The sequence below is a fragment of the Hypanus sabinus genome, chromosome 7, assembly GCF_030144855.1.
Source record: "Hypanus sabinus isolate sHypSab1 chromosome 7, sHypSab1.hap1, whole genome shotgun sequence".
Lineage (NCBI taxonomy): Eukaryota > Metazoa > Chordata > Chondrichthyes > Myliobatiformes > Dasyatidae > Hypanus > Hypanus sabinus.
This window is the reverse complement of record NC_082712.1, coordinates 3,604,472-3,628,966: the sequence shown is the minus strand read 5'-3', so window position 1 is coordinate 3,628,966 and position 24,495 is coordinate 3,604,472. Positions and strand designations below refer to the sequence as shown.

The window sequence follows — 24,495 nt, the reverse complement described above, 5'->3', positions numbered from 1 at the left end:
GCCCTAGAGAACAGAAGGTGGGTGGGGAAAGCACTTGAAGAGGAGCAACTCACTGTAAGACACAAATACTGTACGATAAGTCCATCAATATCTCTGTTTCACTGTGTGCCGGAAACAGAGGAGAATCAGGTTTAATATCACTGTCATATATCATGAAATTTGTTGTTTAGTGGCAGTAGTACATGTACAGTACTTTTAAAAAAACAATAACAAGAAATATATTTTAAAAATTCATTTAAGTAAGTAGTGCTAAAAGAAAGCAAAATAAAAATACTGGGGTAGTGTACATTGTCCATTCAGAAATCAGATGACCAAGGGGAAGAAACTGTTCCTGAAACACTGAGTGTGTGACTTCAGGCTCCTAGATGGTAGCAATGAGAAGAGGGCATGTCCTTAATGATGGATTTGTCATCGCCTTTAGAAGGTATTCTCCATGCTGGGGAGGCTAATGCCCATGATGGAACTGAGTTTACAGTTTTTTCTCATCCTGTTTAGTACCCTGCACCCACCCCCCTCCTGAACTTCCATACCAGACGGTGATGCTCTCCACGGTACGTCTGTAGAAATTTGCATCAAGGACAGAGAGGCGCTGAATGCCTGTTGTAGGGACATTTTGAAGACCTCCTTATCTCATGACTCTGTGTTTCACGTGAGTGCTCTTAGTGTATTAAGTGGAAGCCAGATAACTCCATCCTTCTCACTGGACCAGCAAACAATCGTAAATTCTTAAATTAAATCCAGAAGGACCTTGGGAGAAGATGGTACTGGAAATAAAATTTTACTATCTTGAATCTTGAACCTTAAACAATCTTGCATTTACAATGACCAATAAATCATGGGGTGGTGTGTGAGACATTGATGAGGAACCATTCTGAAGGAATCTAGGAAAGGAATTGTTGGTGCTGTGAGGTGACAGGGTATTTAAGAACTTGGTAGAAGAGGGGAAGTGGAGACAAGGCTTTGGTCCTTACAGACTGAGGGTGCCTAAGGTTTTCTTTATGGACAGATTTACAAGATGGGCGAGGTTGAGGGAAGCTCAGGGACATTCTGCTGCAGTGTGACATGGTTCTGAGCACTGTCTCAATATCCTGTGGTCCTCATTCAATGGTGTGGGCCTTGTGACCAGCTCCACTGCCTGACTTGGCCATTTCCGACAGGTTTTGTTGCTGTTCTGTTCAGCAGCACACCGGAGAGAGTCCTGGGACGAATTGACCGTGAATACGCTGTGAGGAGATGGCGGGAACTGCCAGACATGACCGCGAAATGGCGATGAACGCCAAGAAGAAGTTGCAGCAGTGCACAGACCCGATTGAGAAGTTACGGCTACAGTGCCTGTCCCGCGGTTCTGCCGGAATCAAAGGGCTGGGCAGGTAAAGGTGGGGAGTCTGATCACTGTGGGGCAAGTTACACATAGAGTACTTTCGGCCCACCTGGTCCATGGCAAACCTGCCGGGAAATGTGACATCTCACCTGATGTGCAGAGTCTTTGTCAACCCTTTCATATCAGAAATCCATGTTGGTGATACTATTTGTCTGGTGGTGGTGGGGAGAGGTATTTGATAGTGCCATGTGTTTGAAAGAGTTCCCCCTCCCCCCATACTGGGTTGGGTTATTTGCCCATGTGTGGGTAATGGAGAATTTGTCTGAGGTAGTGTTTGCCCCCAGTTTGGGGAAGGGGAATGTTTATCCAGCATGGAAAAGGGGAGTGCTTGCCCCTGATATGGGTAGGGTGTGTTTACCCTCCCCAGTGTTTATGAGGGAATGTTTGTGGAAGTATGAGTAAGAGAACTGTTTGCCCCAGCTGTGGGTGAAGGGAGTGTTTGCCTGCACACAGTGTGGGTGAGGGGAGTGTTTGCCCCTGGTGTGAGTGTGGGTAGTGTTTGTCCCCAGTGAGGGTGAGAGGTTGTTGGCCCCTGGTTTGGGTGAGAGCAGTATTTACCCCCAGGCATGGTTGAGGAAGAGTTTTCCCCCAGTGTGAGTGGGCGAGTGTTCGTCCCCGGTGTGAGTGGGGGAGTGTTTGTCCCAGTGTGAGTGAGGGGAGTGTTCGTCCCTGGTGTGAGTGGGGGAGTGTTTGTCCCCAGTGTGAGTGGGGGAGTGTTCGTTCCCGGTGTGAGTGGGGGAGTGTTTGTCCCCAGTGTGAGTGGGGCAGTGTTCGTCCCCGGTGTGAGTGGGGGAGTGTTTGTCCCCAGTGTGAGTGGGGGAGTGTTCGTTCCCGGTGTGAGTGGGGGAGTGTTTGTCCCCAGTGTGAGTGGGGCAGTGTTCGTCCCCGGTGTGAGTGGGGGAGTGTTTGTCCCCAGTGTGAGTGGGGCAGTGTTCGTCCCCGGTGTGAGTGGGGGAGTGTTTGTCCCAGTGTGAGTGAGGGGAGTGTTCGTCCCTGGTGTGAGTGGGGGAGTGTTTGTCCCCGGTGTGAGTGGGGGAGTGTTTGTCCCCGGTGTGAGTGGGGGAGTGTTCGTCCCCGGTGTGAGTGGGGGAGTGTTTGTCCCTGGTGCAGGTGGGGGAGTGTTTGTCCCAGTGTGAGTGAGGGGAGTGTTCGTCCCTGGTGTGAGTGAGGGGAGTATTCGTCCCTGGTGTGAGTGGGGGAGTGTTTGTCCCCAGTGTGAGTGGGGGAGTGTTTGTCCCCGGTGTGAGTGGGGGAGTGTTCGTCCCCGGTGTGAGTGGGGGAGTGTTTGTCCCTGGTGCAGATGGGGGAGTGTTTGTCCCCGGTGTGAGTGGGGGAGTGTTCGTCCCCGGTGTGAGTGGGGGAGTGTTTGTCCCTGGTGCAGGTGGGGGAGTGTTTGTCCCTGGTGCAGGTGGGGGAGTGTTCGTCCCCGGTGTGAGTGGGGGAGTGTTCGTCCCCGGTGTGAGTGGGGGAGTGTTTGTCCCCGGTGTGAGTGGGGGAGTGTTCGTCCCCGGTGTGAGTGGGGGAGTGTTTGTCCCTGGTGCAGGTGGGGGAGTGTTTGTCCCCAGTGTGAGTGGGGGAGTGTTCGTCCCCAGTGTGAGTGGGGGAGTGTTCGTCCCCGGTGTGAGTGGGGGAGTGTTCGTCCCCGGTGTGAGTGGGGGAGTGTTCGTTCCCGGTGTGAGTGGGGGAGTGTTTGTCCCTGATGCAGGTGGGGGAGTGTTTGTCCCCAGTGTGAGTGGGGGAGTGTTCGTCCCCGGTGTGAGTGGGGGAGTGTTTGTCCCTGGTGCAGGTGGGGGAGTGTTTGTCCCCAGTGTGAGTGGGGGAGTGTTTGTTGCTAGTCTTGGTGGGAGATTATTACCTTCCAGTTTCTGTCGCCAACCTGTCTCCTCACCCAGTGTGTAGAAGCTCACTTGCTTGTAACAACATTGTCATAGTGACTAATGGCTTCATAGTCATTCAGTTTGTGCAATTGCCACACCTCAGCACCAAGCATTCATGAGTTATTCACAGCTAGAAAGGTAAAGAGATTAGCTTTACCTGTCACAGGGGTTGATTGTACAAAAATCAGATCAGTGAGCATTGTGCAGGCTGGGTTGCCATGTGAGTCTGAGGACTCCATCGGTCAGGCTAGACTATGGATGTTGCGTCCTAGCTGTCTCGAAACGCAAGCCTGAGCGGTCTGATATGGAGACCAAGCTGGCGCCCCCTCTCCGTGCATCTGATAACCCAAAGGAACAGCAGAGACCGATACAGTTTGGTCCCAGCAGCATCACAGGAGTCGGTGCCAGTCAGCATTATACTCAACATAGGACCACCTTAGGGACTCCAGCTCTGGAATTTTCCCTAGGGGTTTACTCCTGAAGCCTTCCTCATGAGTGAGTAGTGGAGGATTGAGATCAGAGTTTTCCTTCTCCTAGATGAGCTGCCAACCACGGCTGATGTGCACCATCTGCCCGAAGCAACTATTTTTTAGGTGCCAGTCACCCATCTTGGCCATTTCTCCCGTCAGTAGAAACGGTTCAGCTGGACTTAGTAGCTACACCACACATGAAGGCCAGGAGCTGGACTTGTTTGTCAGAGGCTACTTGAGACAAACTTGATAGGTAGTGAGAGTTTGTCTCCATTACCACCCCGGCTATAAGAAGCTTATGACATCCTAACATAGCATGCCCACGACTCACTAACGCTGACCCTTGGAATCTGTGAGGAAACTGGATCACCTGTAGGAAACCCACGTGGTTACGGGCAGAACGTACTAACTCCTTAAAGACAGCGAGGGGAATTGAATCCTGATCTTACAGCTGGTGCTGCAAAGTGTTCAAAGTTCAAGGTAAATTTATTGTCAAAGTATGTATAGGTCACCGTATACAACCCTGAGATTAATTTTCTTATGGGCAATTACAGTAAATCCAATAACCATAAGACCATAAGATATAGGAACAGAAGTAGGCCAACTGGCCCATGGAGTCCTCTCCACCATTTCATCATTTTCCTCTCAGCCCCAGTCTCCTGTCTTCTTTGTGTCCCTTCACACCCAGACAAATCAAGAATCTATCAACCTTTGCCTTAAATATACTGATCACTTGGCCTCCACAGGCATCTGTGGCAATGATTCCAGATTCACTATCCTCTGACTAAAGAAATTCCTCCTCATCTTTATTCTAAATGGTCATCCCTCTATTCTAAGGCTGTGTCCTCTGGGCCTAGGCTCACCCCACCGTAGGAAACATCCTTTCCACATTCACTGCATCTAGGCCTTTCATCATTCATATGACAAGCCTTTCAATCCTGGAATTATTTTTGTGAACCTCCTTTGGACCCTCGCAATGTCAGCACACCCTTTCTTGGATAAGGGACCCAAAACTGCTCTCAACACTCCGTGAGACCTTGCCAGTACATTACATCCTTGCTTTTATATTCCAGTCCTCTCAAAACAAAATGGGCCTTCATCCCCACTGACTAAATCTGCACATTAACCTTTAAAGTTTCCTGCGTAAGGACTCCTTTGTACCTCTGACTTTTGAATTTTCTTTCCATTTAGAAAAAAGTCTTTATTTCTTCTACCAATGTGTACGACCATACATTTCCCAACACCGTATTCCATCTGCCACTTCTTTGCCCATTTGTCGAATCTGTGTAAGTCTTCTGTAGCCTTGCTATTTCCTCAATACTACCTGCTCCTCTACCTATTTTCATAACGTCTGCTAACTTGGCCACAAAGCCATCAATTCCATCATCCAAACCATATAACCATATAATTACAGCACGGAAACAGGCCAACTTGGCCCTTCTAGTCCGTGCTGACGCTATAGTCCCACTGACCCGCACTCAGCCCATAATCCTCCATTCCTTTCCTGTCCATATACCTATCCAATTTTACTTTAAATGACAATACCAAACCTGCCTCTACCACTTCTACTGGAAGCTCGTTCCACACAGCTACCACTCTGAGTAAAGAAATTCCCCCTCATGTTACCCTTAAACTTTTGCCCCCTAACTCTCAACTCATGTCCTCTTGTTTGAATCTCCCCAACTCTCAATGGAAAAAGCCTATCCATGTTAACGCGATCTATCCTCCTCATAATTTTAAATACCTCTATCAAGTCCTCCCTCAACCTTCTATGCTCTGTGTGTTTAGTGCTGAATCAGGGTCTTAAGGTGTTGGCACTGGGACTTTCAAAACCCAGTCCATCTCAGTTTCTGCGGTCAGAACCAGAACATAAGCTGTACTTCCCTTAACCCCTCTTTGAGCTGTACACGGCAGAGTTCTATCCTCTGGTAGTGACATCACCAGCAGATCACTGTCCTCTGGCAGTGGCATCACCAACAGAACACTGTCCTCTGGTAGTGACATCACCAGCAGATCACTGTCCTCTGGCAGTGGCATCACCAACAGAACACTGTCCTCTGGTAGTGACATCACCAACAGATCACTGTACTCTGGCAGTGACGTCACCACAGAATACTTTCCTGTGGTAGACATCATCAGCAAACACTGTCCTCTGGTAGTGACATCACCAACAGATCACTGTACTCTGGCAGTGACGTCACCACAGAATACTTTCCTGTGGTAGACATCACCAGCAAACACTGTCCTCTGGTAGTGACATCACCAACAGATCACTGTACTCTGGCAGTGACGTCACCACAGAATACTTTCCTGTGGTAGACATCACCAGCAGAACACTGTCCACTGGCAGTGACGTCACCACAGAATACTTTCCTGTGGTAGACATCACCAGCAGAACACTGTCCACTGGCAGTGACGTCACCACAGAATACTTTCCTGTGGTAGACATCACCAGCAGAACACTGTCCACTGGTAGTGACATCACCAACAGATCACTGTACTCTGGCAGTGACGTCACCACAGAATACTTTCCTGTGGTAGACATCACCAGCAAACACTGTCCTCTGGTAGTGACATCACCAACAGATCACTGTACTCTGGCAGTGACGTCACCACAGAATACTTTCCTGTGGTAGACATCACCAGCAAACACTGTCCTCTGGTAGTGACATCACCAACAGATCACTGTACTCTGGCAGTGACGTCACCACAGAATACTTTCTTGTGGTAGACATCACCAGCAAACACTGTCCTCTGGTAGTGACATCACCAACAGAACACTGTCCTCTGGTAGTGACATCACCAACAGATCACTGTACTCTGGCAGTGACGTCACCACAGAATACTTTCCTGTGGTAGACATCACCAGCAAACACTGTCCTCTGGTAGTGACATCACCAACAGATCACTGTACTCTGGCAGTGACGTCACCACAGAATACTTTCCTGTGGTAGACATCACCAGCAAACACTGTCCTCTGGTAGTGACATCACCAACAGATCACTGTACTCTGGCAGTGACGTCACCACAGAATACTTTCCTGTGGTAGACATCACCAGCAGAACACTGTCCACTGGCAGTGACGTCACCACAGAATACTTTCCTGTGGTAGACATCACCAGCAGAACACTGTCCACTGGCAGTGACGTCACCACAGAATACTTTCCTGTGGTAGACATCACCAGCAGAACACTGTCCACTGGCAGTGACGTCACCACAGAATACTTTCCTGTGGTAGACATCACCAGCAAACACTGTCCTCTGGTAGTGACATCACCAACAGATCACTGTACTCTGGCAGTGACGTCACCACAGAATACTTTCCTGTGGTAGACATCACCAGCAAACACTGTCCTCTGGTAGTGACATCACCAACAGATCACTGTACTCTGGCAGTGACGTCACCACAGAATATTTTCTTGTGGTAGACATCACCAGCAAACACTGTCCTCTGGTAGTGACATCACCAACAGAACACTGTCCTCTGGTAGTGACATCACCAACAGATCACTGTACTCTGGCAGTGACGTCACTACAGAATACTTTCCTGTGGTAGACATCACCAGCAAACACTGTCCTCTGGTAATTACATCACCAACAGAACACTGTCCTCTGGTAGTGACATCACCAGCAGAACACTGTCCTCTGGTAGTGACATCACCAACAGATCACTGTACTCTGGCAGTGATGTCACCACAGAATACTTTCCTGTGGTAGACATCACCAGCAAACACTGTCCTCTGGTAGTGACATCACCAGTAGAACACTGTCCTCTGGTAGTGACATCACCAGCAGAACACTGTCCTCTGGTAGTGACATCACCAGCAAACACTGTCCTCTGGTAGTGACATCACCAGTAGATCACTGTACTCTGGCAGTGATGTCACCACAGAATACTTTCCTGTGGTAGACATCACCAGAAAACACTGTCCTCTGGTAGTGACATCACCAACAGATCACTGTACTCTGGCAGTGATGTCACCACAGAATACTTTCCTGTGGTAGACATCACCAGCAAACACTGTCCTCTGGTAGTGACATCACCAGTAGAACACTGTCCTCTGGTAGTGACATCACCAGCAGAACACTGTCCTCTGGTAGTGACATCACCAGCAAACACTGTCCTCTGGTAGTGACATCACCAGTAGATCACTGTACTCTGGCAGTGACGTCACCACAGAATACTTTCCTGTGGTAGACATCACCAGCAGAACACTGTCCACTGTTCTCGATGTTATTGCTTAGGTGTTTATTATTATTATTATTTTCCTTCCTTTTTGTAACCATATAACATATAAACATATAACAATTACAGCACGGAAACAGGCCATCTCAGCCCTTCTAGTCCGTGCTGACGCTTACTCTCACCTAGTTCCACTGACCCGCATTCAGCCCATAACCCTCCATTCCTTTCCTGTCCATATACCTATCCAATTTTACTTTAAATGACAATACCGAACCTGCCTCTACCACTTCTACTGGAAGCTCATTCCACACAGCTACCACTCTCTGAGTAAGGAAGTTCCCCCTTGTGTTACCCTTAAACTTTTACCCGCTAACTCTCATGTCCTCTTGTTTGAATCTCCCCTACTCTCAATGGAAAAAGCCTACCCGCGTCAACTCGATCTATCCCCCTCATAATTTTAAATACTCTATCAAGTCCACCTCAACCTTCTGTGCTCCAAAAAATAAAGACCTAACTTGTTCAACCTTTCCCTGTAACTTAGGTGCTGAAACCCAGGTAACATTCTAGTAAATCTTCTCTGTACTCTCTCTATCTTGTTGATATCTTTCCTATAATTCGGTGATCAGAACTGTACACAATACTCCAAATTTGGCCTCACCAATGTCTTGTACAATTTTAACATTACATCCCAACTCCTATACTCAATGCTCTGATTTATAAAGGCCAGCATACCAAAAGCTTTCTTCACCACCCTATCCACATGAGATTCCACCTTCAGGGAACTATGCTCCATTATTCCTAGATCACTCTATTCTACTGCATTCTTCAATGCCCTACCATTTACCATGTATGTCCTATTTGGATTATTCCTACCAAAATGTAGCACCTCACACTTATCAGCATTAAACTCCATGAACACTCCAGAACGCTCAGCTTTCTGCTCCCTCCGCACCAATCCCAACCTCGCTATAAAACCTGCTGATAAGGGGGGAGCTGTTGTTGTCTGGTATACTGACCTCTACCTGGCCGAGGCACAGCGACAACTCTCTGATACCTCCTCTTAATTACCCCTTGATCATGACCCCACTAAAGAGCACCAGGCTATTGTCTCCTATACCATCACCAACCTCATCAGCTCTGGAGATCATCCCATCCACTGCCATAGTTCCCACACCCCGCACTTCCCGTTTCTACCTCCTACCCAGGATCCACAAACCTGCCTGTCCAGGTAGACCTATTGTCTCAGCTTTCTCCTGCCCCACCGAACTCATTTCTGCATACCTTGACACTGTCTTATCCCCCCTTGTTCAATCTCTTCCCACCTATGTTCATGACACTTCTCACGCTTTGAATTTTTTCAATGATTTTAAGTTCCCTGGCCCCCACCGCCTTATTTTCACCATGGACGTCCAGTCCCTATATACCTCCATCCCCCACCTGGACAGCCTCAAAACTCTTCGCTGCTTTTTGGATTCCAGACCTAACCAATTCCCCTCTACCACTACTCTCCTCCGTCTAACAGAATTAGTTCTTACTCTCAATAATTTCTCCTTTGGCTCCTCCCACTTCCTCCAAACCAAACCCATGGGCACCCGCATGGGTCCCAGTTATGCCTGCCTTTTTGTTGGCTTTGTGGAACAGTCCATGTTCCAAGCCTATACAGGTATCCATCCCTCTCTTTTCCTTCGCTACATTGACGACTGCATTGGCGCTGCCTCCTGCACGCATGCTGAGCTTGTTGACTTTATTAACTTTGCCTTCAACTTTCACCCTGCCCTCAAATTTACCTGGTCTATTTCCGACACCTCCCTCCCCTTTCTTGATCTTTCTGTCTCCATCTCTGGAGACGACCTATCTACTGATATCTACTATAAGCCTACAGACTCTCACAGCTACCTGGACTATTCCTCTTCTCACCCTGTCTCTTGCAAAAATGCTACCCCCTTCTCACAATTCCTCCATCTCCGCCGCATCTGCTCTCAGGATGAGGCTTTTCTTTCCAGGACGAAGGAGATGTCTTCCTTTTTTTTAAATAAAGGGGCTTCCCTTCTTCCACCATCAACTCTGCTCTCAAACGCATCTCTCCCATTTCCCGCACATCTTCCCTCAACCCATCTGCCCGCCACCCCACTCGGGATAGGGTTCCCCCTGTCCTCACCTACCACCCCATCAGCCTCCAGGTCCAACATATAATTCTCCGTAACTTCCACCACCTCCAACAGGATCCCACTACCAAACACATCTTTCCCTTCCCCGTTCTTTCTGCTTTCCATAAGGATCGCTCCCTATGCGACTCCCTTGTCCATTCATTCCCCCCCCCAACCCTCCCCACTGATCTCCCTCCTGGCACTTATCTTTGTAAGCGGAACAAGTGCTACACCTGCCCTTACACTTCCTCCCTCACCACCATTCAGGGCCCCATACAGTCCTTCCAGGTGAGGCGACACTTCACCTGTGAGTTGGCTGGTGTGGTATACTGTGTTCGGTGTTCCCGGTGGGGCCTTTTATATATTGGTGAGGCCCGACGCAGACTGGGAGACCGTTTCGCTGAACACCTACGATCGGTCCGCCAGAAAAAGCAGGATTTCCCAGAGGCCACACATTTTAATTCCACATCCCATTCTGATATGTCTATCCGTGGCCGCCTCTACTGTCAAAATGAATCCAAACTCAGGTTGGAGGAACAACACCTTATATACAGGCTGGGTAGCATCCAATCTGATGGCATGAACATTGACCTTTCTAACTTCCGTTAATGCCCCTCCTCCCCTTCTTACCCCATCCCTGACATATTTAGTTGTTTGCCTGTTCTCCATCTCCCTCAGGTGCTTCCCCTCCCTCCCCCTTTCTTTCTCCCGAGGCCTCCTGTCCCATGAACATTTCCCTTCTCCAGCTCTGTATCACTTTCACCAATCACGTTTCCAGCTCTTAGCTTCATCCCACCTCCTCCGGTCTTCTCCTATCATTTTGCATTTCCTCCTCCCCCCACTACTTTCAAATCTCTTACTATCTTTCCTTTTGGTTAGTCCTGATGAAGGATCTCGGCCCAAAACGTCAACAGTGCTTCTCCCTATAGATGCTGCCTGGCCTGCTGTGTTCCACCAGCATTTTGTGTGTGTTGCTTGAAAGTCAGTCGATTGTTTGTGGCAACTGTTTATTGATGGAGTGAGTTTTTCACCTCTGGTTTAAGAGCCTGATGGTTGAGGGATAATAACTGTTCATGAACCTGCTGCTGAGACTTCTGTACCTTCATCCCGATGGCAGCAGTGAGAAGAAAGCATGGGTTGTGTCATTAGCAAACATAAGTATGGCATTTAAGCTGTGCTTAGCTGCACAGCTGTGACCGGTACTCTACCATGCCACCGCGTGGTGCACAGTCTCATTTGCCCCGTGTCCCCAGCCTGACCCCTCCTGTCAATCATTTCGCTGATGGTGAACTTTGTCACTGACTACCCAATGTCTCCGGGTGAAGTTGTGAGTCAGCCACTGGAAACGGGTGTGAAACGGGAGAGAGTGCCAGCTGGGGACTAGACTGCTGCTGCAGAGAGGTGGCATGGGATCCATTCACAAAATGCAGAATTTCACAGTGGCCAACATTTTAATCCCCATTCCCATTCCAGCATTTTGGTTATGGCCTCCTCTCCTGCCACATAGAGGAGCCACCTCAGACTCCATCTAGGTAGCACTCCTCCTGAACCTCTTCTTCAAATCCCCAGTCTGGTCCTCACCAGCCTAACACCTCCCTCTGTGGACCCTCCTCCATGGTTCACTCTTCTCTCCTATCAGATTCCTTCTTCTCCTGTACCTTTTTCACTTATCACCTCCCAGCTTCTTACTTCATCTCCCCTATCTGGCTTCACCTATCACCTTCTAGCTTGTCCTCCTTTCCCTTAAGCAACACACACAAAATGCTGGAGGAACCCAGCAAGCCAGGTAGCATCTATGGAAAAGAGTACAATTGATGTTTTGGGCAGTCCTTCCCCTCCCCTATATTCTTTTCCTGGCACCTTCCCCTTCCTTTCTAGTCCTGATAAAGTCTTGGCCAAAACATCCACTGTTTATTCACTTCCATAGAAGCTGCCTGACCTGCTGAGTTCCTCCAGTGTTTTGCTCTGGATTTCCAGTATCTGCAGAATCTCTTGTGTTGATGAGATACAGATTTTCTTCAGTGCCATGATGGTACCTATGATACTGCTTGGCCGTCACCAGCATGTTTCTGCTTGTGTGATGTAGGGTGTTCCGCATCATGGATGATGACAGAAACCGGAGCCTCGACTTTAAGGAGTTTGTGAAGGGTCTGAATGATTATGGTGTTCTGTTGGAGAAGGAGGATGTGGAAGCTGCCTTCAAACACTTTGATAAGGATGCAAGTGGAACAATTGACTATGACGAGTTCCTCAGTACATTACGGGTGAGTGTCAGACACCGAGTAGTTGATCAACAGCAGGAGACAGAGCACAGTTAGAGTAGATTGCCTTCAACCACAGCCTACAGAACACCTGCCTTTGATATGGCTCTTTGCCACACTGAGACCACCCAATCAACCTTCCTTTTCTGCCCTGAACCACCAGGCCAGATTATCCATGGCATTACCATATGAGGACTGATTGATGGCTCTAGGCCTGTATTCCATGGAATTGAGAATAATGAGGGGGGATCTCATTGAAACCCATTGTATATTAAAAGAATTTGATAGCATTGATGTGGAGAAGGTATTTCCTACAGTGGGGGATTCTAGGACCAAAGGGCACAGCTTCAGAGTAGCGGAAAGTCAATTTTGAACATAGAACATCGAACACAGCACAGTACAGGCCCTTCGGCCCACAATGTTGTGCCAACCCTTAAACCCTGCCTCCCATATATTCCCCCACCTTAAATTCCTCCATATACCTGTATAGTAGTCTCTTAAACTTCACTAGTGTATCTGCCTCCACCACTGACTCAGGCAGTGCATTCCACGCACCAACCACTCTCGGAGTGAAAAACCTTCCTCTAATATCCCCCTTGAACCTCCCTCCCCTTACCTTAAAGCCATGTCCTCTTGAACTGAGCAGTGGTGCCCTGCTGGGGAAGAGGCGCTGGCTGTCCACTCTGTCTATTCCTCTTAATATCTTGTACACCTCTATCTTGTCTCCTCTCATCCTCCTTTTCTCCAAAGAGTAAAGCCCTTGCTCCCTTAATCTCTGATCATAATGTATACTCTCTAAACCAGGCAGCATCCTGGTAAATCTCCTCTGTACCCTTTCCAATGCTTCCACATCCTTCCTATAGTGAGGTGACCAGAACTGGACACAGTACTCCAAGTGTGGCCTAACTAGAGTTTTATAGAGCTGCATCATTACATCGTGTCTCTTAAACTCTATCCCTCGACTTATGAAAGCTAACACCCCATAAGCTTTCTTAACTACCCTATCTACCTGTGAGGCAACTTTCAGGGATCTGTGGACATGTACCCCCCAGATCCCTCTGCTCCTCCACACTACCAAGTATCCTGCCATTTACTTTGTACTCTGCCTGGAGTTTGTCCTTCCAAAGTGTACCACCTCACACTTCTCCGGGTTGAACTCCATCTGCCACTTCTCAGCCCACTTCTGCATCCTATCAATGTCTCTCTGCAATCTTTGACAATCCTCTACACTATTTACAACACCACCAACCTTTGTGTCATCTGCAAACTTGCCAAACCCACATCCAGTTCATTAATAAAAATCATGAAAAGTAGGGGTCCCAGAACTGATCCTTATGGGTCACCACTAGTCACAACCCTCCAATCCGAATGTATTGCCTCCACCACGACCCTCTGCTTTCTGCAGGCAAGCCAATTCTGAATCCACCTGGCCAAACTTCCCTGGATCCCATGCCTTCTGACTTTCTGAATAAATCTACTGTGTGGAACCTTATCAAATGCCTTTACTAAAATCCATGTAGATCACATCCACTGCACTACCCTCATCTATATGCCTGGTCACCTCCTCAAAGAACTCTATCAGGCTTGTTAGACACAATCTGCCCTTCACAAAGCCATGCTGACTGTCCCCGATCAGACCATGATTCTCTAAATGCCCATAGATCCCATCTCTAAGAATCTTTTCCAACAGCATTCCCACCACAGACGTAAGGCTCACTGGTCTATAATTACCCAGACTATCCCTACTACCCTTTTTGAATGAGGGGACAACATTCGCCTCCCCCAAGTCCTCCGGTACCAGAATGGAGATGAGGAAGAATTTCTTTCGCTGGAGCGTGGTGAATCTGTGGAATGTATTGCCACGGGCAGCTTTGGAGGCCAAGTCATTTGGTATACTTAAGGCAGAAACTGATAGACTGTTGACTATTCAGGGCATGAAGGGTTACAGTGAGAAAACAGGAGGTTGGGGCTGAGAGGGAAATGGATCAGTTATGATGAAATGGTGGAACAGACTTGATGGGCTTAATAGCCCAATTCTGTTCCTAATTCTTACAGTCTTCTCCAGTTTCTTTTCAGTCGCATCTTTCTCCAGTTCCTCTGCACCTGCAAACTCATCATGGCCTTCAAACCCACCTGCTCCTCCCTCCACTCCAGTGCTTCCAATTTCCTCTACTTGGGATTCCCTTACCCTGGGTTTGATTCCCGCTACTGCCTGTGTTTGTGTGGTTTCTTCCGGGTGCATTCCAAGGATTTATGGGTTAGTAGGTTAATTGGTCGCATCTGTGTAATTGGATGGCACGGACCCGTTGGGCCGGAGGGGCCTTTTACTATGCTGTATCTCAAAATAAAAAAAATAACTGACAGGAAGAATAATTGTGTCCGTTCATTTCCCACACTTCCCTGACAGAACAAGGATAGGATTCCCCTTGCTCTCTACACCAACAGACCCTTCCTAGCTTCCCTCATGGTGTCCCTCCAGTCACTTTAGCAACATTCTGACAGGCATTTGCTCTGTGACTCCCTTGCCTGCTCTTCCATCCACTCCCACTCTTTCCTTTTCACAGGACCTCCTCATAAACCACAGGAGATGCAACACTACACGTTCCCTTTTTCACAATCTAGTGACCCAAGTATTCCTTCTAAGTGAGGGAATCTCATCTCATTGCTACTATCAAGGAAGTAAAGGAGCCTGAAGACACACACTCAGTGTTTCAGGAAAAGCTTCTTCTCCTCCACCATCAGATTTCTGAATGGCCAATGAACCTATGAACACTATCTCACTTTTTTTTCTCTCTCCCCTTTTGCATTTCTTATATAATTTAATATTTTTACTTATACCATATTCCTCATTATAATTTTATAGTTTTTTGTTATTACATACAATGTACTGCTGCTGCAAAACAACAAGTTTTAGAACAGATGACAGCGATATTAAATCTGATTCTGAAATCATTTGTTCTTTCAGTCTAGTGTAGGACTTAGGGGTGGCAAATTATGTTAATAGTGAGAGATTGCAGGGTCTGAGATGCTGACGGATTTGGGTGCCCTTGAACATGGTTCATAAAAGAGCAGTACTCAGCTGCCTGGGGAACTGAATGCCAACAGTTGGAGGGTATCCATCATTTGTAAACACAAGATACTAAACAGGTATACACAATTACGAGGGAGTTAGGTAGGGTAAAAGCAAGCAGAATTTTCACTGACGATGGATGAGACTACAATTAGAGGTTATGAGTTAAGGATAAAAATTGAAATGTTTAAAGGGAACAAAGGCTGAACTTCTTCACACAGATGTTAGTGAGGGTGTGGAATGAGCTGGCAACAGAAGTGGTGGATGCAGGTTCAATTTCAATATTTTAGAGAAATTAATGGCTAAGTAAACAGACTTCCTGTGCTGTAGTGTTCAATGATTGTATGGTCGTATGAGAAGTTTGGATAGGTATATGGATGAGAAGGGTATGGTCCAGGTAAATGGAACTAGGCAGGATAGCAGTTTGGCACAGACTTGATGGGCTGAAGGGCTGTTTCTTTGCTGCAGTGTTATACAACAGTTGAGCACAAAGTTGAAGGGCCAAAGGGCCTGTTTCTCTTTTGTGGTGTTCATAGACTCTAACCATGAAGTAACTTGTACTCCATGAGTTGAGGCAAGGAGGAGGTAGGCGGTCACAGCAATAGGTGTGTGTAGAGGATATGGGAGAAATGAGAGGTTTGGAAACTTCACCAAAGATGGTCCCAAGCCCCACTGCAAAAGGAAGAGGGTTTTGGATGGGACTAGCAACCCCATCCCATGAAAACCCCAGAGCTACAGAAATGCCAACGGAAGCTCCGAAGACCTCATCCCTGGGGAGGAAAAGGATACACCAAAAAGTTGGGCTACAAAAAGTGGAGAGTGTGGAGGGCTGTCAGAGGTTACTACAGGACATTGATAGGATCCAAAACTGGGCTGAGAAGTGGCAGATGGAGTTCAACCCAGATAAATATGAAGTGGTTCATTTTGGTAGGTCAAATCTGATGGCAGAATATAGTATTAATGGTAAGACTCTTAGCAGTGTGGAGAATCAGAGGGATCTTGAGGTCCGAGTCCATAGGATGCTCAAAGCAGCTGTGCAGGTTGACTCTGTAGTTAAGAAGGCATATGGTGTATTGGCCTTCATCAATCGTGGAATTGAATTTAGGAGCCGAGAGGTAATGTTGCAGCTCTATAGGACCCTGGTCAGACCCCACTTGGAGTATTGTGCTCAGTTCTAATTGCCTCACTACAGGAAGGATGTGGAAACCATAGAAAGGGTGCAGAGGAATTTTACAAGGACGTTGCATGGATTGGGGAGCATACCTTATGAGAATAGGTTGAGTGAACCCGGCCTTTTCTCCTTGGAGCGATGGAGGATGAGAAGTGACCTGTTAGTCAGATGCTTTTGTCGCAAAGGTAATGATACAGTTGTCATGGGGGATTTCAACATGCAGGTAGACTGGGAGAATCAGAATGGTACTGGACCCCAAGAAAGGGAGTTTGTGGAGTGCCTCCGAGATAGATTCTTAGAACAGCTTGTACTGGAGCCTACCAGGGAGAAGGCAATTCTAAATTTAGTGTTGTGCAATGAACCGGATTTGATCAGGGACCTCGAGGTAAAGGAGCCATTAGGAGGTAGTGACCATAATATGATATGTTTTAACCTACAATTTGAGAAGTAGAAGGGAAAATCAGATGTGTCAGTATTACAGTTGAACAAAGGAAACTATGAGGGAGGAGCTGGCCAAAGTTCAGTGGAATAATACCCTAGCAGGGAAGACAGTGGAACAACAATGGCAGGTATTTCTGGGAATAATGCAGAAGGTGCAGGATCAGTTCATTCCAAAGAGGAAGAAAGATCCTGAGGGGAGTAAGGGGCGGCCATGGCTGATGAGGGAAGTAAAGGACAGTATAAAAATAAAAGAGAAGTATAACATAGCAAAGATGAGAGGGAAGCCGGAGGACTGGGAAGCTTTTAAAGAGCAACAAAAGATAACAAGAAAGGCAACACATGGAGAAAAGTGAGGTAAGCAGGTAAACTAGCCAAGAATATAAAGGAGGATAGTAAAAGCTTCTTTAGGTATGTGAAAAGAAAAAAAAATAGTTTAGATCAAAATTGTGCCATTGATGTCAGAAATGGGTGAATTTATTATGGGGAACAAGGAAATAGCAGATGAATTGAACAGGTACTTTGGATTTGTCTTCACTAGGGAAGACACAAACAATCTCCCAGAGGTAATAGTGGCCAAAGGAACTAGGGTAATGGATGAACTGAAGGAAATTTATATTAGGCAAGAAATGGTTTTGGATAGACTGTTGAATCTGAAGGCTGATAAGTGCCCGGGACCTGATGGTCTGCATCCCAAGGGTACTTAAGGAGGTGGCTCTAGAAATCGTGGACACATTGGTAATCATTTTCCAATGTTCTATAGATTCAGGATCAGTTCCTGCAGATTGGAGGGTGGCTAATGTTGTCCCACTTTTCAAGAAAGGAGGAAGAGAGAAAACAGGGAATTGTAGACCGGTTAGCCTGACGTTAGTGGTGGGAAAGATGCTGGAGTCAATTATAAAAGAGGAAATTATGACACATTTGGATAGCAGTAGAAGGATCAGTCCGAGTCAGCATGGATTTACAAAGGGAAAATCGTGCTTGAATAATCTTCTGGAGTTTTTTGAGGATGTAACTATGAAAATGGACAAGGGAGAGCCAGTGGATGTAGTGTACCTGGACTTCCAGAAAGCTTTTGATAAAGTCCCACATAGGAGATTAGTGGGAAAAATTGGGGCACATGGTATTGGGGACAGAGTACTGACATGGATTGAAAATTGGCTGGCTGACAGGAAACAAAGAGTAGTGATTAACGGGTCCCTTTTGGAATGGCAGGCTGTGACCAGTGGGGTACTGCAAGGTTCAATGCTGGGACCGTAGCTGTTTACAATATACATTAATGATTTAGATGAAGGGATTAAAAGTAACATTAGCAAATTTGCCGATGACACAAAGCTGGGTGGCAGTGTGAAATGTCAGGAGGATGTTATGAGAATGCAGGGTGACTTGGACAGGCTAGGTGAGTGGGTGAATGTACTGCAGATGCAGTTTAATGTGGATAAATGTGAGGTTATCCACTTTGGTGGCAAGAACAGGAAGGCAGATTACTATCTAAATGGAGTCAAGTTAGGAAAAAGGGAAGTACAATGAGATCTAGGTGTTCTTGTACATCAGTCAATGAAAGCAAGCATGCAGGTACAGCAGGCAGTGAAGAAAGCTAATGGTATGCTGGCCTTTATAACAAGAGGAATTGAGTATAGGAGTAAAGAGGTCCTTCTGCAGCTGTACAGGGCCCTGGTGAGACCCCACCTGGAGTATTGTGTGCAGTTTTGGTCTCCAAATTTGAGGAGCAACATTCTTGCTATTGAGGGAGTGCAGCATAGGTTCACAAGGTTAATTCCTGGAATGGTGGGACTATCATATGTTGAAAGATTGGAGCGACTGTGCTTGTATACACTGGAATTTAGAAGGATGAGAGGGGATCTGATTGAGACATATAAGATTATTAAGGGATTGGACACTCTGGAGGCAGGAAGCATGTTTCCGCTGATGGGTGAGTCCAGAACTAGAGGCCACAGTTTAAGAATAAGGGGTAGGCCATTTAGAACAGTGATGCAGAAACACTTTTTCACCCAGAGAGTGGTGGATATGTGGAATGCTCTGCCCCAGAAGGCAGTGGAGGCCAAGTCTCTGGATGCTTTCAAGAGAGAATTAGATAGAGCTCTTATAGATAGCGGCACCAAGGGATATGGGGAGAGGGCAGGAACGGGGTACTGATTGTGTATGATCAGCCATGATCACAGTGAATGGCAATGTTGGCTAGAAGAGCCGAATGGCCTACTCCTGCACCTACTGTCTATTGTCTATTGCTTTTTCCCAGGGATGAAATGGTTGCCACAAAAGGACACAGGTTTAAGGTGCTGGGGAGTAGGTACAGAGGAGATGTCAGGGTTAAGTTTTTTATTCAGTGGTGAGTGCGTAGAATGGGCTGCCAGTAACGGTGGTAGAGGCGGATACCATATAACAATGACAGCACAGAAACAGGCCATCTCAGCCCTTCTAGTCCGTGCCGAATGCTTACTCTCACCTAGTCCCACCTACCTGCACTCAGCCCATAACCCTCCATTCCTTTCCTGTCGATACAATAGGATCTTTTAAGAGACTTTTAGATAGGTACATGGAGCTTAGAAAAATAGAGGGCCATAGGTAACCCTAGTAATTTCTGAGGTGGGGACATTTTCGGCACAACTTTGTGGGCCGAAGGGCCTGTATTGAGCTGTAGGTTTCTTATGTTTCTACCTAGGGACAATTTGAAATAATGGCTCAGGGCAGAGGAATCTGGCAAGCTGCTGTAAGAGCGATGGGCTAAAAAAATGAAAGTTTTGGTTGTATAATGATAGTTTGATGAAGATCCAGTCCTGGAATTAGATATGTATTGGGATTATATTGTGTTAGAGAGTATGATTTCACTCTTTTTATCTCTCGCTCTCTTGCGCTCTGTCTTAGCCGCCCATGTCCAACGCAAGAAAGGAAATCATCACACAGGCCTTCCGTAAGCTGGACAAGACAGGAGATGGTGTGATCACCATCGAGGACCTGCGAGGGGTGTACAATGCCAAACACCACCCCAAGTATCAGAATGGGGAAATGACAGAGGAGCAGGTTTTCCGCACATTTCTCGACAACTTTGACTCGCCCTACGATAAGGATGGAATTGTAAGTAGAGGAAGAGAACTGACCCCTCAATAGCTTGGGGATCTAGGGATTTCCTGTTGTAGTTTAACTGAGTCTCTGATAGGATGTTCATTATGTCCAAACCATGGGCCCTGTCCACCTCTTTAGACCCTCACCTTCCTCCTCAACCACCACTACTTTATCATTTCTTATCAGTCACCTTATGTACAGACACTCCTGCACCTAGCATCACTTTAGAATCAGTCATGTCGATAAGCCATTTTATATTTATTGTGTTTTCTATTATTATAGGGTCTCATTGTGTTTGTTTTTGTGCTGCATCACACTTTACACTTGTGAACTGGAAATGACATTAAACTATCTTGAATCTTGAGTATTCATAGGAGTAGAATTAGGCCATTCACCTCATTGAGGCTGCTCCATCATTCTATTATGGACAATTTATTATCCTTCTCAAACCCTTTCTCCTGCCTTCTCCCCATAATCTTTGATGCCTTTATCAAGAGAACCCCAGTGACTTAGCCTCTGCAACTGTGGCATGAATTCTGCAAATTCACTATGTCTGACTGAATAAATTCCTCACCTGCTAGAGGTGGAGATCTGGAGCTCTGCTATAACATTCACTCTTACCTCAGGCAGCATGGCAAACCAGCAGTAGTTGCTATTCAGTCGATATACAGTATAATCAGAACCAGTAGGTTTTTTTCTGTGCAATTCCCTTTATTAATTTTCCACAGCCTACTTCCAAGGCTTCATTTGACAAACTGAGTGGGTTTAGTCAACAAAGTACCAAGACTTCTCTGATCGGGTTGTAGTCTGTCAAATGGAGGAATGTGTGGAGTGGGGTTGCACATGAGGTGCACAGATTTGGATCGGGGGCAAGGTGTGGATGGTTCTTGCTCAGAGGACAGTCTAAGCTGGAGGAGTTGGTGATTTCAGTCTGAGGTGTGGAAGAGAAATAACACAGTCGGGAGAGGGGTTGGTTTGGGAATGGGGCGGGGGAGGGGTTGGAATGGGGTTGTTGTTGGGTGAGGAATTAGGAATGGGGCTGGTGTTGGGAATGGGTTTTGGTGTCGGGGAAGGATTGGGGTGAGAATGGGGTTGGTGTTAAGGGGAAGGGGTTGGGTTAGGAATGGGATTAGTGTCAGGGAGGGGTTGGGTTGAGAATGAGGTTGGTGTTGGGGGAAGGGTTGGGTTGAGAATGGGGCTGGTGTTGGGGGAAGGGTTACGTTGGGATGGAGTTGGTGTAGGGGTAGGAGTTGGGTCAAGTATGGGACCAGTGTCAGAGGAAGAGTTAGGTTGAGAATGGGGTTGATGTCAGGAGAAGACTTGGGTTGAGAATAGTGTTGGTGTTGGGGGAGGGGATGGGGCTGGTGTCGGGGAGGATTGACGTTGGTATCGGGGAGGGGTTGCGTTGAGAACAGTTTTTGTGTCGAGTGAGGGATAGGGTTGGTGTCGGGAGGGGTTGGATTGGGGATGGGGTTGGTGTTGGGGAGCATTTGGGTTGAGAATAGGATTGGTGTCGGGGATGGAGTTGAGTTGAGAATGGGTTGGTGTCTGGGAGGGGTTAGCTTGAGAATGGGTTTTCTGCCGGGGAATGATTGGGTTGTTGTTGGGGGAGGAATCGGATTGCAAGTGGGGTTAGTGTTGGGTCGAGAATGGGTTTAGTGTCGGGGAGGAATTGGGGATGGGTTTGGTGCCAGGGGAGGGATTGGGAATGGGGTAGGTGTCAGGCGAGGTGTTGGGAATGGGGTTGATGTCGGCAAGGGGTTGGGTTGAGAATGGGTTTGGTGTTGGGGTTTGGGTACAGGAATTGGGTTGGTGTCAGGGAATTGATTTGGTTTGGATGGGGTTGGTGTTGGGGATGTCAGGACAGGGGTTTGATGTCTCTGCTCCTGCCACTTTACCCTGCCATGTTCCTTCCACACATCAGTGAGTTGATGTGTAGTGTGTTAATCGGTTTGATGTGACTGTAGGTGACAATGGAGGAGTTTTTAAATTACTACGCGGGTGTCAGTGCTTCCATCGACACGGACGTCTATTTCATCGTCATGATGCAAAATGCCTGGAAACTTTAACAGGCATCCTTGTGCCTGGGGGTAAACACTTTCTGTTCCTCTCACTCTCTCACCCACCAGGGTTAGACAAATCACCACTCTGCACTCTGAAGAGAATAACTTGGCCCCAACATATCCACAGCTCGGGTCAGTGAGAGTCCCAGTCCCCGACAGAATGTACTTGACTAACTTGGTGATGAAGATTAGGCGTTCCTGACAAACAATGAAGCGGCTTGTTGATCACCCTGCCCTTTTGAACTATTCTGCCGTACGCAGAGTGTGGGACAGAAACCTTGGGTTATTTCATCAGAGTGTCAGATTCACTGTTTCCCTCTGTGTCTGCTGCTATTATGGGTGTATGTGGTTTAACTGGAGAGGGGAGGCAGAAGCTGCCTACTGCAGCACTGTGATTACTGGATCGCTAGCTCCCTCTGGCTGTCTGCACTATACTTTCCACTAACCTGTGTTCACAGAGTAAATTTTATGCCCAGCATCTGACGTGTTGAAGGGGCTTTGCCATCCAGCAGTATGCCCATCTTGCACCAGGGTGGGTGTTAGCTGGCCACTGGCTGACACCCTGCAGCAGGATCACCTGGAAATCTGGCCTGTGCTTTTCAAAATAAGGACAGAGAATGCTGGAAACACTCAAGTCAGGCAGCATCTGTGCAGAAACAGTCACATTTTGGGTTGAAGGTTTTTCATTGGAACGGGAAAAGGTGAAAATAAGTTTTAATTTGTTGAGTGAACTGGGAGGAATACAGAGAACCTCACTGAGGGGTGGTGGTTCTGTGGCAGAGTGTAGACCAGGAGAGGTTGATACTGCCTGTGAGAGGGTACCAGGAAGAGAACCAAGATCAAAAGTTAAAACTTGCATGTTGGAGATGTGAGGTGTAAGGCTGGAGTACTGCATCCAGAAGTCTTCAGTGAGGTGCTGTCCTTGGGTTTTGCATTGAGTTTAATGGGAGTAAAGTCAGATACCAAAGGAGGAGGTCAAAGTTGGCAGTGGGATGGGGAATTAAAGTGGCCAACGACAGGAAGGTCTGGGAAGACCCTCTGGACTGAAGTCAAAGTGAAGCACATACACGACCTTAAGATTCATTTTCTTGCAGGCATTGATAGAAAATAAAGAAATACAATAGAATTTATGAAAAGTATACATAAACAAAGCAGGTTCTCTACAATCCACTGTAGTACAGACGCAATACACGTAATAGGTCTGTGTGTAGGAGACCTCAGTATGGAAACCAGTGTGAGTGAGGTGGTATGAAGGGAAGAGATGAAGGAATAGTGGTGGGAGGAGGTATAGTCAGGACACTGCTTGAGGAGTTACTACATTGACATTCTGCATTGAAGACTTGGGGTTTTCAGTCAGTCAAGTCCTAACTCGAGCCCAGAACCCTCCTCAGACTGATGGCACAGCCCCTTTCAATCACCGCGGGAAGAGTGCGGGCTTGGGCAATGATGGACGACAGGACCCTCACACGGACTGGCGCTGTGACCAACCTGGCAGACTCCATCATTGTGATTCAATGGCACCTTAACTTCCCAGCTACCACCTCCCACACCCCGTCCCCATTCCCAGCCTATCCCACACAACCTCCCAAACAAGTGTCATTGAATCTGAACTTGAAATTACTACTAACACCCAGCTAACTGGTCCCAGGTCAGTGTGACAGGTCTGGCCTAATAACCTGAGCTCAGACCAACAGTCAACAAATGTGTACGTATGTGTAGAGGCACAGGAAAACTAGTATTCTCAGTGCCAAACTGTAAACATTTAGACTATGGAGCACACAGTGACAGACTGCGGGGAGATGGTCGTGTCTAAGGCAACATGTATGAGCCCATGGAGTGTGTTCAGTGGGTGTGGAGGATGCCTATATTTTACAGAGTCTGTGTGAGTATACTGTGTTCTTCAGAATGTACTAGACTGTGCATGTTTTGCGTGAGTGTGCATGGAAGGTGCGTAGCAGGAGTGTGTGGGCATGTAGGACCACGTGCTCGTCCCTTGGAGGATGGGCAAGTGCGATGCCCATGTCCCACGGGTGGTGTATCAGGCCGTGTCCTGATGAGAGCACTCCGCATTGTGTATGTGTGCAGGACTGTATGTGTAGTGCAGATGTCCTGTAGAACATAGAACATACAAAACCTACAGCACAATACAGGCCCTTTGGCCCACAATGCTGTGCCAAACATGTATTTACTTTAGAAATTACCTAGGGTTACCCATAACCCTCAATTTTTCTAAGCTCTATATACCTGTCCAGGAGTCTCTTAAAAGACCCTATCATATCTGCCTCCACCACCATTGCTGGTAGCCCATACCATGCACTCACCACTCTGTGTAAAAAATTTACCCGAC

At 47.2% G+C, this 24,495-nt stretch overlaps 1 protein-coding gene across 4 annotated transcripts in view; it reads left to right on the top strand.

The window, feature by feature from the left end:
- capslb (calcyphosine-like b) overlaps positions 1-24,495 on the top strand; it is a 36,208-nt gene that overhangs the window by 2,131 nt on the left and 9,582 nt on the right. Inside the window, exons 2-5 of one of the 4 annotated variants that reach the window (XM_059974082.1) lie at positions 1,183-1,370; positions 12,148-12,325; positions 19,888-20,097; positions 22,053-22,175. In XM_059974082.1, the coding sequence (XP_059830065.1) occupies positions 1,234-1,370; positions 12,148-12,325; positions 19,888-20,097; positions 22,053-22,154 (627 nt within the window). In that variant the 5' untranslated portion in view covers positions 1,183-1,233 and the 3' untranslated portion in view covers positions 22,155-22,175. Of the gene's footprint in view, positions 1-1,157; positions 1,371-12,147; positions 12,326-19,887; positions 20,098-22,052; positions 22,176-24,495 lie in introns of all 4 variants that reach the window. The other 3 variants (XM_059974081.1, XM_059974080.1, XM_059974083.1) reach the window with 3 other exon arrangements.